Source organism: Pocillopora verrucosa, chromosome 14 (genome assembly GCF_036669915.1).
Source record: "Pocillopora verrucosa isolate sample1 chromosome 14, ASM3666991v2, whole genome shotgun sequence".
Taxonomy (NCBI): Eukaryota; Metazoa; Cnidaria; class Anthozoa; order Scleractinia; family Pocilloporidae; genus Pocillopora; species Pocillopora verrucosa.
This window is the reverse complement of record NC_089325.1, coordinates 4,409,421-4,425,328: the sequence shown is the minus strand read 5'-3', so window position 1 is coordinate 4,425,328 and position 15,908 is coordinate 4,409,421. Positions and strand designations below refer to the sequence as shown.

General features: G+C 39.1%; 1 protein-coding gene across 2 annotated transcripts; it reads left to right on the top strand.

Annotated features, from left to right (window-relative positions):
- Positions 1-129: 129 nt before the first annotated feature.
- Positions 130-15,771, top strand: LOC131795092 (protein Shroom2). 2 transcript variants are annotated; one of them, XM_059112665.2, is made up of 10 exons: positions 130-446; positions 4,027-4,175; positions 4,842-5,189; positions 5,970-6,092; positions 7,074-7,229; positions 7,729-7,902; positions 8,633-9,844; positions 11,314-12,349; positions 12,719-12,997; positions 13,463-15,771. In XM_059112665.2, exons 1-10 carry the CDS (start codon positions 318-320, stop codon positions 13,736-13,738), a joined length of 3,882 nt encoding a protein of 1,293 aa, XP_058968648.2. In that variant the 5' UTR covers positions 130-317; the 3' UTR covers positions 13,739-15,771. The 2 variants fall into 2 exon arrangements, with proteins under 2 accessions (XP_058968648.2, XP_058968649.2); XM_059112666.2 differs by lacking the exon at positions 5,970-6,092 and having other exon boundaries at positions 131-446.
- The last annotated feature ends 137 nt before the right edge of the window (positions 15,772-15,908 follow it).

Genomic DNA, 15,908 nt, shown 5'->3' with positions numbered 1-15,908 from the left:
CCTGATATATGAAAAACTCTCTCATTGGGCATTAGTGATAATGCCTCTTTTTTAAGCCAATCAAATTTCTTGTTTTATAGCGTTCTCGAACGCAGCATGGGACAGCGGTGTCCAGGCCTCACTTCCACGCAGGGTGTGTGGAAATAGGAAAGGCTACTCTGTCGAATTTGTATGCAGAATAATTTGCATATACATATTTTTTCCCTGTTTGGGAGCTCTATTTGGCAGAGGGAAATATGTACCTACTTCTACCACGTATTTCCTGGAATGCCATGGCTTCTCACGCAAGGAGCTTTTCTTTGATTCTTTAGCGCAAAATGTACAGGTTCAATCAACATTCGAAGGGTTCAGGAGAGATCTTTGACGTTGTTCTCTCTGGAGGTTCACCTTGGGGTTTTACATTGCAAGGGGGCAGTGAATTCAGAACGAAGCTTTGCGTCTTAAAGGTCAGTAATCTAACCAGTGCGTCCTTTCCCAGAATGTTTGGTTTGTTTAGTAACGATAGGAGTCGAGTAGGAAATTAGATCTCTGTTAATGAAATGGTGGTCGCGGGTCTCAACTGATTCTTTGTGTTTAGTGTTTTTTGTAGTCCGATTAAGGGTAGATTGTTGGGTATATTTCCATAGCCAAAATATAGGAACACCAATAGGCAAAAATAAGCTCTGATTGAAAGATAACCGGTCAATTTTAACTTGGTGTAGTGTTACCTTCCTGGTTAGAGCGAAATCCAAGCCGTTTACCGTTTGCGTTTTACTTCTATCGAATACCGGTTGTTATAGCTTCCGTAGGTTGACGCGATGCCTGCGTTTTTAACATGCTTCGCACTTAATTACGTCCTCGAATGAGTATTCTGTATTGGAGGTGTTTCTTCGTAGACGTTTGAAACCTGAAGATCGAGTGTTCCAAACGAATCTTCGAGAAGCGTTGATCGGATATGCGACAAGTGCATCGCTAAAATGTATGAATGTCTGACTTGATGCCCAGCACCAGTTGATGTGATTGACACTCCGAGCTTACTTACACTTATCGCGGGACCTCTGGTGATTGTATTTTCGTGGGATGTTGCGCTCATGACAGACTGTAGAGTTTAAATATTGTGTTACGTCGAAGTTGTGCTAAAATCTTTCGCATTCCAGTGTAACGTCGCTGAAGGACGGGGGTCAGCTTTTCGCGTTTACGTCGATGTTTTGGGGATAAGCTTGAGCGAACGAAGGTTTGTCAGTGTATGTTACATTAAGGGATATTTGTGCTCGCGCAATTTGACAAGATAATTTGTCTCTTTCGTTCAAACTGAACTCCTTCACAGCAGCCAGAGATTGTTTGAAGAGGGAAATGGAAATATGGGTAAAAATATTTTACGATTGATGCTTCTGTTAGATAGATGTTTGCAGAAATTCAGAGGGTTCGAATCACGGATTCATAAAGGCATGTTTCAAATATGAAATGTATAGACATGGTTGACTGATTCTTAAGTACAGGTTGTTCGTTCTCACAAACTAAATCTCGCCTCACAGGAAAACGAATATTAATTTACCACGTAGTCGTATTTCATTGAATTAGTAAGAATGTTCGGAATCCTTCCCTTGATTGTTGTTGTTTATCTCGGTTTTCTCCCGTCGTAGTTTATATAATTTTGTCTAGATTATTTGTTTATGTCTGAGGAACTCTCAACATACACGTCGAATTTTTACCTTTTTGAAAGCTTTTGTTTTGTTTTATAAATGCGTTTCCCTCGACTTTCCTTCGTTTATCAACTAACCGTAACCCAGAGAAATCCGAGGCGTTGTTTAAACTTTACGCAGGTTAGGAATGTGTTTTAGTATGTCTTCGAGGGTACAACTGATTCTCAACGCGTAGCTTTAATGGCATAAAAATGTGCAAATGTTATGGCACACTTATTGTCTTTGATAAATTCCTCGATAAACGCTGATTTCATCCGTGTAGAAACCTTTTTTTTGTACATTATTATTCGATGGCATGAATTGACTGCCAGGGGCATGTTAGAAACGTTTTCTTTTGTTACAGTTTCGATTTAAGTTATAAAATTCTTAAGTTTTAATTTCGAGTTAGTTATTCATACCAGGCGATAATATAAAAGGAAGCGTAGGTCAGATCAGCTAACAATGAAATTTAAAATGCGTGATGATATGAAAGTAATTTTGTTTCTCCTCAATTTCTATTGATGGCAGAAGTACACCTTAAAATTTTTCAATTTTTATAAAATGTTATTTAATGAAATATGCAGATTCATTAACGCCGTTGTTGACATTGCCTTTAATTGTACTATGTTATGTTTATTTTGCACTTGAGTTTTGTTACTGAATCTTCTGATCATTGCATTAGATTTCCATCTAAGCCTATTGCTCGGATATTGCTCTTGTAAAGTTGTTGAAAAGAGGAACCTCCTTTTACCACATCAGACTTAAAATTACTTCAAGAGTCGAAAGGGTTTCCCTTTGAAACTTACGTAAAGCTCATTGTTTCCGGTATGACTTAGCAAAGTATTAAATTTTAATTAGGTAAATTTATGTTTCAATAAATTCTTTGCAAAGATTGTTTTCAGGTTTTTTAAACTTCTGTGTTATGTTTTTATGTGGATTAATTTTATCTGAGCAGTTAATGAAAGCCAAATATAGAGAACTAAATTCCTACCTTTTCAAAGTTTTTTTTCCCTCTTTTGTTTTTAGTTTTTGCCCCAAGGAGAATTAAATTTAACTTATAATGAATGTAAGTCCTTAAGAAACAGTATTACTGTTTTGGTGGGAGAGTATAACAAGGTATTTAGTTATTATCAACTGAGTTGGCCCCTGTAAAGAGTTTTGAGTGTTAGCCCTTTGTCAGAATGCTCTGATGAAGGGGTAATACTCACCTTGAAACTCTTTGTGGTGGCCAATTCATGTTATCAACTCAGTTGAGAATACCAAATTACCTAAGTTAAACTTAGTTTCAGTTCTTAATCATATGTATGGGTTTCATAACTTGATAGAAACTAATTTCAATTTGTCAAGGGTAAGCCAGTGAAAAATCAACATCTGTACCAGGCCAAAACATTAACTGTAGATGAAAATAATTTAAGAAATGTTTATCTTTTTTTTTCACAATATGGGAACTTCTGATTGAATACTAATGATTACACAGCATTTTTAAAATATATATACTACTTATGGCTAACAAGGTACGATATTGAGATCTTCTTCCTTTTTTTTTTTTTTTTGTCTTTTTTTTTGTCTCTTTTTGAACCAACACAGAATTGATATGTAATGTTACTTGCAGAATGTTAAGTACATATAGATAGTGCAGCAAGTATACTGTTTATATAGCATTGATAAACCTAGGGAACCATAACAAGAGGGGGTTCCTTAAGATAGCCTGGTAGGCATGGAAACCTAATGGTTAGCTTGCTCTATTCTGGTTTTTGAGGTTTAGGCAGCTCATTTTGCTATGTTCTTTGGCAAGACACCTTTTTCTTAGTTGAGTACTTCTCTTTACCTGGCAGTATTTATGAGTACTGACTAACTGTCATAGAGGTTTGTTACTGGGGAGGAGGGGACCTGCAATGGACTTGCATCCCATCCAGGGAGGGCAGAAATACCCTTTGTCACTTAATGCTAACAGTGATTGTGATTAGATCTAGTGCCTTGTTAGTCACTTGCCTTGAGTGCAGACTAGTGTCTCATCTTACAGACTCAATCCTAGCCACATAGTACTACACAAATGGAGTTGTGGGCCACTAGGCTGTAAAACCTTTGGGGCTGTGACCAGTGCATTTGATTCCTAGACCCTGTGTCACATGTGGGTTGAGTTTGTTGTTGGTTTTCATTCTTGCCCCAATGGTTTTTCTTGGGACTCTCCAGTTTACATCCCTCCTCAAAAACCAATCTCCCAAATTCCAATTCAACCTGGAAGCAATGGAGAAGAAAAAATCCACCTTATGGATTGTTCACTGTTAAATTCCCATTACTATTATTAGTTATATTATTAGATATTATGACCTTATTCACCTTAAAATTGACATATGCCTTTCAGATAACTCCTGGTAGCAAAGCAGATCTTTCTCAGGCTATTTTAGTAGGGGATGAAATTGTGGCAATAAATGGAATTGAATGCACATCCAGAGCAGAAGCCATTGAATTAGTAAGGTGTTCAAGACAGAAGCTTAAAATAGCTTTAAGAAGGTTAGTGTCTCATCAGTGTTCCAACAGAAATGTCAGAGTTGTGTATTAAATTTTTGAGTGTTGTGATTTAAAATAGAAGTTGTTGGAATTTGATATGCTGAGCTTTTAGAGAGGGGCCTATGATTTATGGAGACTTTGACCAGTAGAAACTGAGAAACACAGCTCTCACTGTTACATTGTATAGTATATCACTTCTTCAATTTGAGTGGTTCCAGCCTGGAATGGAACAAGGCAACAAAAGAAATTGAAATTAAAAAAGTGTTGCATTTTAAGCAACTCCTGCAATTGGTAGTTATTTTTGTCACTACTTCTTTTCTTTCAAACATTCTTACAACTAATAATTTGGTGATGTACAAAGTTTGAGAAATTCTCCAAATTTCTGGCAAATATGCTTTTATTGCAGAGTAGGGAAGATGGTAAATTTTGAACTTGGATATTTTGAAAAGATAAATGTCATTTATTTGTCAAGAGCTCGAGACGGAGAAAAACCCTAATCTCCCACGAGGCTCTGAACTGGTGACCTTTGGATTTTGTGGTTTCAGAGCTTTTCAGTTTCAGGCCATGTACAGAGTTCTGTCTTACAGTTTGCTGTCTCATACTTATCACAAAAGCAACACATTATATCAAGTCATAATTGTAAAATTGATATTTTCATGCTGTCCACAGGGAGGGTGCTGGACCAAGCCCTGTTGCACAGTCTAATGGTGGCAGTGTTAAGAAGAGTAGTGATGTGGTCCCAAATCTGTACAAAACGGCCAGTGATTTTTATTCCACCTTTAATGTAGATAGACAAAAATTTGCTGAGATAACTCAGAACAAGAAATCTAGCAATATTTTTGATTCAACTGATAACCTTAGCGCTTCACATGAAAACTTGTTAGAAAGCTATCGCGGTGTGGACAATCAAAGGAATTTCGTCAATTCACCCACCATGGAGGAAACTGGTGACAGACTGTCAAGGTCATCAACAGAAATAGCTAATGGAAGAACAAGTCCAGAAGTGGATGGACTGAGGTGAGGAATTAGATAACAGTTAAATGAAGCGGTATGTAATTTAAAGCCATTTATAACTTGATGCAATATCGAATCTCTGTTCTTTTACAAGGAAAGGTAGAGACACTTAGGAAGTTGAATCTATTCTGTCTATCAAATGTCCTGAACTTTTCTTCCACTCATCCTTTCATATTTACGGCTGATTTTTGGTGTAGGGTGTGAATGCCCTTAAAAGTTTCAGAATGCAAATCCAGTGTTAAGTGGTGCGATTAAAATTATGCAGTGTCTGGAGTGTGCTTCTCCTTTTAACAAAGGATGTTGTTGGACTTACTGCACCAAGTGTAATGAAAATTTAGAGAATTGGGGCAAATTGAACCATCTTGTTTAAAAAAGAAAGACAACTGACTGCTATCATTGCAACAAAAATTTCAGCTTCTGATATATTTAAAGCTTTTTGTGCACTAAGTGAAAAGGGTATAACTGTCATCTTAATAAATATTTAACTGTGTATCTGCTTAATAATATTTTAGCCCCAAACTCACTTCTTACAAATATCATTGTTTAATAGGAATGAAATACTAATCTTTAATTAGTTCATTAAATTGTCACAAGATATTCTAAAATTAATGCTGAAATTTTAGGAATTTGATAAAAAGCTATTAATATACATATCATGAATTCAAAATAATCAAAATAATCAAAATGAATTGTTATTTACCTCTATTTTGGGTTGAAAGAATTTGATGAACTGCCGGTATATCTACAGCATGATAACTAAAAAATTAAACAATTTCCTGCCAGACGAATCAACTCATTGAATAGTGTAACTGGCAAAAGATTCCCAAATAGCACAGCCCTTCTTGGAGCAGCACAATTCAACCGTCCCGGAATGGAGATTTATGGAAGAACATGGAGCTTAAGGCGGTAATTTATAACAATGTAAAATCTTTAAGTCAGATGTTATGCATGTGTCACAAACTTGGGACAAAAAAAGATCTGAGTACCTTAGAAGGATTCAAACTGTGGACTTTGTCATCTGATCCTCTGCCACTTAACAAAAAGGTCTGAGGTTCCATTCCTAACTTGGATTTCCAATTCTTTTATTTTTGTGTCATTCTTGTGACAAATGAATGATAACTTTCTTTATTCAACCACTGAGCATAACATTTGAAATGTTGTTTGAAATAATAATTTTGTTTGCTAAATCACAACGAATTAACATACATGTATAATTCATTTTTATGAAAATTGTTGAACTTAGAGTTATGTGTTCATGCATAATCACTTTAAAATCATAAACTCCCAAGATCTGATCATCAATTCTCCCCTCTAGCTGCTACATATTCCCTTGTAAATTAGTTACAAGAATTTGGTGTTAGATCAAGAAAAACAACTTCTACTTGATGATTCTCTGTATTCTTATTATCTGTTTGCTGAATAATGTGTAGATGTTATAGGGTGAAGATACATGTTGATCACTTCTGGGAATTCAAGCATTGAACTCATTTATCATCACGTTCACCCAGTGAGGGTATCTTTAACATCACCAATAAATGATATACAGCTGTAAAACATTTTGACCTGTGGATAATAGCAAAAAATGAAATGATCTTCATTGAATAACTGCAATTGAAGAAAATGTGGAAAGAAAAGCCTGAAATCCTTTTACTGCTTCCAGCCAGATACTAGTAACTTACAAAAAGCAACTGAGTAAGAAAGTCACTTGTTGGGAGTTGGGCAGATTTGGAAGCTATTGAATGTAAATAAGCACTTACTCTTCCAAAACATGCTTACCATGCTCACTAGCTGACTCAGTATTCTGTAAAATGCAAACAGGAAACCAACATTGTTAGTAGTTACATTCTCCAAGAGTAATTAGTTTGTTCATGTTGTTTTCCTTTCTAGTGGTATCAGCCTTCCTGAGGGTCAGTGGCCTGTGATGCATCATCATCAGCGCATGCACACCAGCCCTGGTCGCATACAGAAGGTGACAGTAAAAAGCACCAACATAAAGTCACCAGTGTCACCAAGAGATTCTCCCACAGATAAAGACACTGAAAAGTAAGATGAGATAATCATGCTGTAAATCTTAGTTGTTTTGTTTTGTTTGTTTTTTTTTTTAAGCAGATTGTGCAAGGAGATTGGCAAATGAATGAGCTGATAAGAGAAAACTGGCTGGATTTCATTTGTTTTGCCTCCCTCCTTACCTTGCTTCTTGGGTCATACCCTTGAACTGAATGCCCAGAAGAGGCTGTCTTTTCAGTGACGAAGTAGCTTGTGGTTAGCTTGTTAGATTTTACATGAACTGGTCAATTTTTCTGCCCTGACCAGGTAATTTTATTCTTGGGCGGGAAACTTTATCCTATATCCTTTAATTTCTGCTTACAATATCACTCCTGAATCATACAAGAGGGTCACGAGAATAAAGGAAAGGATCACCAAATAAAGAAGCTCATGATTGTTAAACAAACTCTCCTTATCAGCACCCTAGGAAAGTATAGAGAACAGTAGGGAGAATATGCGTACTGATGAGAGGCTTTTATTTCGTTTTGTAATAAAGTCAACACCCAACGCGAAAGAACCCCGACGATTGGGTTGGGCGGTGGCTGATGGATCATCCAGGCTCCTTACATCATCAATTTGGCGCGGGAAATAGTGGCTCAGTAACACTGGATTACAGGGACACACCGGACAGAAGGATAAGTTTACATGAAAGGACATCTGCTAACAAGAGGTACAGAAATTCATGGTTAAGATAATATAGAATTGGGCTTGGCTGGCCTTGCGTGCGGGCAAGATGAAGCAGATCTGTATGTTTTAATTGGTTTGTAGATCATCTTTGTTTGTCTGGAGTGGCTGTTTTGATCCTGCTAAATGAAAAAGGTCTTGTAGCCGCTTAAAATTCTTCGTAACTTCTAAGCAAATTAGGTGCAAACTAGTTTTCTGGTAGTTTTGGCGACAAAAGGCTATAAAAGATTTGTAATTTCTTCAATTTTATCCAGAGAATGTGACGATTAGTTCTGCAATTATTGTTTGCAGTTCCCTAGTGTTATCTGCTTTCCACATAATAAATCCTTTATTGGCTATGGCTGACTGTTGGACTAAATAATGGAGTGATCATATTTTCACCAGAGCCGCGTTCTGGTGAGGGACTGCGTTTCGGGGTATTGTTCTCAAGGTCTTTAAATTAAAATAGCTTTGGAGATAACATCAAACTTATTTATTTGAGTAGAAAACCAGGAATTCTCGCGGGATTCACAAGGGAGATTTGACGCTATTTGTTTCCATGAACCCTACAAGTGTTACTGGACATTTGATTTTCACTTTAACATCACAATTCCCCACCGTCCACATATAGCTGTATGGTTTACTGAATAATGGCGAGTGAATGAGTAACTGATAGAATGATTTGATGATGATGTGATTGATTAATTAATTTATATATGTATTCTCCGCAACTGCAGCCAATCTCTTCCACGAAGCAAAAGTTTCGGGGGCCCTACTTCTTACGGAGTCACAGTCACAGCTACGGCGGTGAAGCGAAACGAACCTAGTCACCAAGCGAATAACCAAAGAATCCCACACCGCTCTGGTTCATCGAACTTAATGCGAGAAAAGCAACAGCGGTTGGGGCATGTTAGTGACATGCATCCAAAGGAGATGACTGCACGCCAAGCAGAAATGTCGTGGAACTCTATGGTGTACGCACAGCCAGGTGACAGTGTAGAAGTACGCTTACCAAGGGATATGATAGGCCCCAAAATGACTACCAGTGAGAGCACTTCGAGCCTCGACTCAATTGGGACGATGGATTCCTCTGTGAGTGGTGCACGTAGACAGGGACCTGCTCCTCCCCCGCGACGCAGCGTGTCAAAGCTGCTGAGCTCATTCAGAACTAGCGGTCGACGTCGCGTCCCTGATGAGGTACAGATTCCTGATGAAGTACAGATTCCTCCGAGGTTCGGTGCAGTTTCACGAATGTCTGATGTTACCAGCGATCAGCCGAAGCATAGCGTGTCTAGGTCCTGGCCTACAGACCACGTGGATAGCAAGCCTGCCGGAAACGAGGCGTCAAGGCAGTCGTGGCATGCTGAGCCAGCGGTCGCGTCCCACCATGACAGAAGGGAAGCGAATTCCTCCATTTCTTCTTCATCCAGTGATGCTACACCGGAAAGAAAAATATCCAAGACATCCAGCATGAGATATAGTACATCAGTCGTCATAAAAACCATGCGTTCGTCATCTTCTTCCTCTGTGGACGAGAAAGGCACTGAACCTACGGTGTACCGTTCCGTGCCGATTGCACCGGAAGTTGAAAAAACCCATTCGGACAATCGGGCCCAAACGCTCCCGGCTAGGCAACGATTTAGCGACGTGAACCCGCCGACGAAAATGGCCAGTGATTCAAGTCGATGGCCGCCTCCAAATGAGAGGGAAACGGCGGAAACGAATAGAATTGAAGACACACAAATATTGCAAAGACTTATGAAGGATAATGCCAAGAGTTTGGAAACTTCACCAAGCGTCAAATCAAGAATCGCCAATTTTGAAGGGGGGTTCAAGAAATCAGCTGCGGGGCCTCCATCCCAAGAGCGACCTCGCGTCCAGCACCGTTCATTCAGTCAAGGAAAACTCGATCTTTCTCAGCAACCATTGAAAGAATCGATCGCAAATCAGTAAGTTTTGGTATTAATCCTAAAATAATGTAACGATTTCAATATTGTATGTTGGTCTACACTGTTTCGGTCTTAAAGCGTTTAGTCTTAGCGGCTCTCATTTTTCGGCTTAGCAAAACAGAAATACTCAAACAAAATATTTTGATAATCCACTTCAAATTTTTTTTTGACTTAAGGGAGTTTGTTTAATAGTGGTCATAATCTTTTCAAGACTGTTAAGATGTCGTGATCTCTCTCAGCCTAAAATGCCGATATCTTGTATTCTTTGTGTAGTTCTCAGCCCAATATCTACATTGTTTAGATTATGGTGTTAAAAATTCTTTGATATGTTTGGTTCGTCACTTCCTTTTTAGAAGGATTGGAACAACCTTCAACGGGGAAAATTAAACGTTTTTCGCCCTATCAGTTTAAATTCTGTTTTGTGAATTTTTAATGGGGTCATGGACCAAAATACCGGAAACAAAGGCATATCAACAGCTTTCTATTCGACATTGCGGATATTGAATTGAGTTCGACAGCCCAGTGAATTACAGGAATGTGTGATAAGAATCTCAGACATTCGACAGAGCTGTTATTTGTGGTTTTATGCTCAGCTCAAAGACTGTGTTCTTTTAATTTTTGGTGGCAGTAATCAAAGGAAGATGACTCTCAAACCCAATATTGGTATCGAAACCACAGCATATTTACATTTTTGAAGTGCTGAGGAATGTTTTAACACGTTTTCAAATTTTTTAAACTTTTGCCTATTGTGCCGAAAGCCTGCGCTACGCAAATTGCAAAGTTAAAACGAAAACCCCTTCGTCGTAACTTTAAGACTAGATTACGAGATGTCTGTATTGCGAGTCAGAAAAAAAAAATAATTGAAAAAAAAAAAAACAAGGAAAAGAAATATTTTTGTTAGCACGCTGTGCAGACGTGAGAGTGAGGTGCTCTTAGAGTTCCGTGCGGCACGCTAACATCTATTCTAAACCTACTTCTAGACTGTTTAACCTTTCCTTTTCAACGAGCGCCCGGAAAAAAAAAAAGAAAAACAACCCTCAAGCCACGCAGACTATGGATCATTAACCGCTCATTGTATTATTGAAATCACTTTTTGATTGTTGAATACCATTGAAAAAAACCGTGAGAGGCTGGCGAGAAATTAGCTGGGAGGGTGGGGGAGTAGAAGTCGTTCCTTGCCCTCTCCCTTCTCACACCCCCCCCCCCCCCACACCCTTATCGCACTCTTGCGCTCTTACAGCTTCGCGCGCGAGCTCTCTGTTAATGGGTGACCTTTGAGTTTTTATTTACGGATATATAATTTGTCGTCTGCAGTCATGCTGTGTTCGCCATATGTAGCCTTTCTAATTGAATTAGATAGTCAATTGTTGATTTAAAGAAACTATCCGGCTGTGTGGTGACCTTTCATTTTTTTCCTTCGACGCCCAGTATCGAAACGTGATCTAACTGCAGGCCTTTTCCTTCGCCAGATCTTCGTCCATGGAATCACTTCTCGATACCAGGTCTCCTAGCAGACGTGAGTCAGCTTCTAAATCACTAGACCAGGAAAAATCACCGATCCAAGGTGGCCGACATCGACCGAAACAATGGGAAACAGATCAGGGCAGATCGGAGCAGGAATTTAAGAGAGCGTCTTGGAGCTCTTCCAACGCTCAAAACAACCGCGGTCCAAGGGAACCAAGACCTTACCATGAAACCTCATCTTCGCGTCAGGGACGACAGCAAACTCTGGAAGAACCATCGAAACAAGTTGAAATCGCCACACGAAATGAAAACAGAGTGAATTTAGCGACAGAGGGAGTTACTTCACAGAATGAAAAGCCTTCTTTTAACTCAAATATTACCGACTTAGACTTCAGTCGAAAGTCGGCCAAAGTAGAACCTCTACCTCCTTCAAATGAAGACGAAAACAGCGTGTTCTGGGATGCAGATGATTCTCTGCCGCCTCCGCCCCCGTTGGAACTGTTCGACCCACTAGAAACGTCACAAGACAGCTTGCCTTTGCCCTCCCCGCCACGGGAAGTTCTGGTCGAGTTTCCGCCTTCGGTTGGTGACTATGAATCGCGACGGGATCGAATTGAACAGAAGGAGACGTTTGAGCGAAACGGTGTGGATAGTAGCGATGTGATAAAACCTGTTGGATCTGTCGTGGTGGAATCAAGCGTGGAAATTAACCACGAAACTCAAGTGGAACTAAATGGACCGGGGAAGCTGGAATCTAGTGGATTGTCTAGTACAGCGCTGGAATTCTCCGGAAGTACTGATTTGTCATCAAAAGATGCATCTGTTACAGAGAACAGGAGTTATATCTCTCCAAGAGCTCCTCCACCGGCTCCACTTGTATTAACGTCAACCCCTACCAAATTAGAGGGGTCTAACGAAAAGGGCACCTGTTTAGATGTCTCTAACAGCCCTCACAGTTTAAGTTCTAGTACGTCCACTCCATCCGGAAGCCGCCCTAACAGCATGTTGAGCCCAAAACTGGTAGAATTGGACAAAGAGAAGGTAAGCTGTTAGTTACAAGTCGAATACGTTTTAGAGGCCTACATGGCTGGGCCTGGGTTACATACTCAGACCATAGTCCTCTATGTTACCTGGACTAGATATAGAACTTTTGCCCAAGTAACTCGACATACACTAATGACCACACCTCAACACTGCGGTCAAACGTAGGGCATGCGCGAGGGGATCATTTCTTGCCGCTTGCGCGCCAATTTCCCGCGGAGAGTTTCGAAGAAACCCAGTTGTGTTCCTGGGTGGAGACCAGGCTAGGGCTCTAACCGAGGCGTTTCGAATGGGAGACTAGTGCCTAGCTTTTGCCCATCTGTCGTCCTTTTGTTAACCTGACGATGTTTTCTTTTTTCGGTTATGTAGGCTGATCTCGTGGAAAGCATGAAGCAGAAAATAGTGGACTTGAGATCACAGATGGACGAAATTAAAGATGAAATCGATGGCAATGAGGAGCTGGGACAAAGAGTCACAAAGGTCGTGGAAGGAAAGACGAGTGATAGCGAGTTTTCTAAGTATCAGCGTTTTACAGGCGAGCTGAACAAGATTATAGGACTGTTACTGATACTCACGCAGAGAATGCACAGATATGAAATGATGCTCCATGATTTGGACATGTCTGAAGAAGCCGACCGACAACAAAGAGTAAGTGGGGTATCAGTGATTATAGTTATTAGGTTTTTTTCCCAGCTATGACCGTTATTGATAGCCCGTCATGGGAGAAGTACAACATTCATTATTTCTGTTCAGAAGGGTGTTAACCCTCGCACGTTCAAGTAATGCGTGCTAAAGGTTTATCGGCCGTGCAGTACTACTTGCGTTCTTGCCTCTCTAAGACTCCTCTGTTGGCTGAGTTTCTTTTTTTCGTTTCACTTTCCTTTATTTCCTCATCGTTTCTAGTCACTCCTTTTCTGTCTTTGTTCTCTCGCTTTTCCTGTTCTTTTCTTGAATCGCTTTCCTTGTCTTCTTTGTCTAGATATACAGTGACTTCGAATCAGGCTCTTTCCTTCCCAAATTGCCCCATAAAAGTATTAAAGAAAGATAACAAGGAGTGCCAGGCCTTTTCGCAGCGCTAATAACTTATTTTGAGAGCTTCTTTTCTTGTTTCAGGATATCTTACTCGATAAAATCGACAAGGTCACTCTGCAACACGAGGAAGCGTGTAAAATCAAGGAAGTGAATGATAAGCGCGGAGAAGTAGTGTCGAAGATTTTAGAAAATTGCCTGGAAGAGGAGGAATATGCAGATTTTCAGTACTACATAGACATGAAAACGCAGCTCGCTCTTATGCACGCGGAAATTCGTGACAAGGTCAAAATGGGAGAGGAAAGGTTAAACACTTTGAATTCGACAAAGATTGACTGGAGCATTCTTAGTTTGACGTGAGTGTCGCCGAAGCTCCACCTACTGTTGTTGACCGAAGAGTTCCGAAGATTCATCGACAAATGTCGACCAAAAATTGACCAAACAGAGCCACCTGATGCAGCAGGAATTAGCGTATGGGTTCTGAAAGCAGTGGTCGTAAGAACAAGTGTAAAAATAAGACTCTTTTGTTAAGTTTTATTTAAGGGAGGTGCCGTTATCACAGACATTTTGATGTACTTTTTTTTTTCTTTTTGGCGTGATCCACCTTAAACTAAATTGAACCAAGTCCACGGTCTGAAGTTTAAATGTTTTTGGAACTAAAGGTAAAATGTTCTGAGCACTCTGACCAGAGACATTTTTAAGCTGTCGGAAAGAGCACGGAAAGCGTGCTAGTGGGTTCGAAAACCCATGGCGAAGTTAGTTGTATCATCTTGCAATAATCACATCACATTGGGTAAATATATTTTGGTTTCCAGTATGCAGTTTTCGTGGAAGGAGTATTTTCTCTTAAAAAGGGCAACAACGTACTTAGAGCTGAAGGCAGTTAGTTCGACACAGCACCAGAGCGGATTATCTAACACTTGTACTTGGTCGTCTGAATTTCATTAATGTTCACAACTTTCGAGATAAATTTTCTAAAAAGAAATTATTTCTTTTGTGCCGAATGTAAAACCCAAAAATGACAGATAACTTTTTTCAGCTTAATACACGTGATTGAGTATTTTTATCACTAAGAAATTACCGAATTATCGCAGACAAAAAAAAAATTATTGAAATATTGTTACATACCTTTCAGGATTTCTAATGAAGGATATAATTTCTTTATTGAGAAGATCTCAATTTCCAAATTTAAATTCGCCAAAATGTGGCAGCGAATGCTTTTAATTTGATCACTCAGATGGTTTTATTTCAAAGTATGCTGCCAATTTGTTGAGTATTTTCGTGCTTGGTGTGTTTGAAGATACAAACTAAAAAGTTAGGAGTTGTTAAATTGGTATTCGCTCTTTGTAGGAAATTGTCATCGAGGTACAGGTTTTGACCCACTCACTCCCAGGAGTGACCCAGACATGATTTCTCCTGACATTGTCAATGCAGTATTAACCAGACTAGTGATGAGAGTATTAAAATATCATCCAAGAGACTATTGATCCAGCACCAAATTCTCAGAACTGAAATCACAGTATACTAACGAGAATTACCACCTAGATCTGGGGAGTGAAGGGTGATGGTGATTTTGCAATGAAATTTCTGGGATAACGCAATAGGTCACGAGGAAATGATACAGATAGTAGTTTTGCAAAGTTTAAATAGACTACAATTCAAGAAATTATTCTGCATCTAGTAACTCACAATATTTGATATAAAAGAACGGGATTTGGATCACTTTTTCCATAATTTTGGTAACTTGAAATCGTCTCTTAGTTTTAAAAAAGGAAGAGATGATGAAATCCTTGCAAACGAAGGAAGCTGGTAAGAAGAATGTAAAACTGACAAAAATAATTGTGCTCTTCGGCCAGAAGTTTTATCTACTACTGGACTATGTAATGAAGTTTATACAAAACATCAAAGCGGATTCATTGAGTGGTTGGATGTTTTCTTTCTTTTTAAACCACGATTTATTTTCCTCTAACCCTCTCAACTTGAACTTAAACAGACAGAGAACATCACCTTTGAACTGTGATATCAACAGCAAGTTGGTGATTTAAAAGAAAAAAAACTGTCTCGAGTTAAAAGTGTCCCGATATTTAATTTCTCTCAACAACTGCATTGATATTAAGGTCAAATGAGGGGGGAGCGCATGTCTTCTAAGGCATGAATAACTCCGCTGTCCTCAGGGTTCGTTGTATAGATGAATATTTCTCAAATAAACAGGTCTGGGGAAGGGTGTCTTTCACTGTAGCTTTTTGAAACAAATTTCCGTCAAAGGGAGACTATTAGAAATGTAATTTTGTGGTATTTCTTAGTATTTGTTGCGATGCAAAAACGCGTGGAGAAGGAGGTTTCTTCAACGTGCAAAGGATATTCCAGTTTAAATAAATGGTTAGCTTATTTAGTGTTTGTGTGTCTGGTTTGTTCGTTTATATTATAGATTACGTTTGAGTGCTCTTTCATAATTGCTCTTTCGCAATTTCTCTTTCATAGTTGCTCAACAATATTATATTATTAGTCTTCATTGCATTGTTATAATATC

Excerpts from the sequence above, each read along its gene's own strand:
- LOC131795092 (XM_059112665.2), top strand. The coding sequence starts at position 318 with ATGTACAGGTTCAATCAACATTCGAAGGGTTCAGGAGAGATCTTTGAC. Across the intron at positions 4,176-4,841 it reads CTTAAAATAGCTTTAAGAAG|GGAGGGTGCTGGACCAAGCC; the intron begins GTTAGTGTCTCA and ends TGCTGTCCACAG. Across the intron at positions 9,845-11,313 it reads AAAGAATCGATCGCAAATCA|ATCTTCGTCCATGGAATCAC; the intron begins GTAAGTTTTGGT and ends TTCCTTCGCCAG.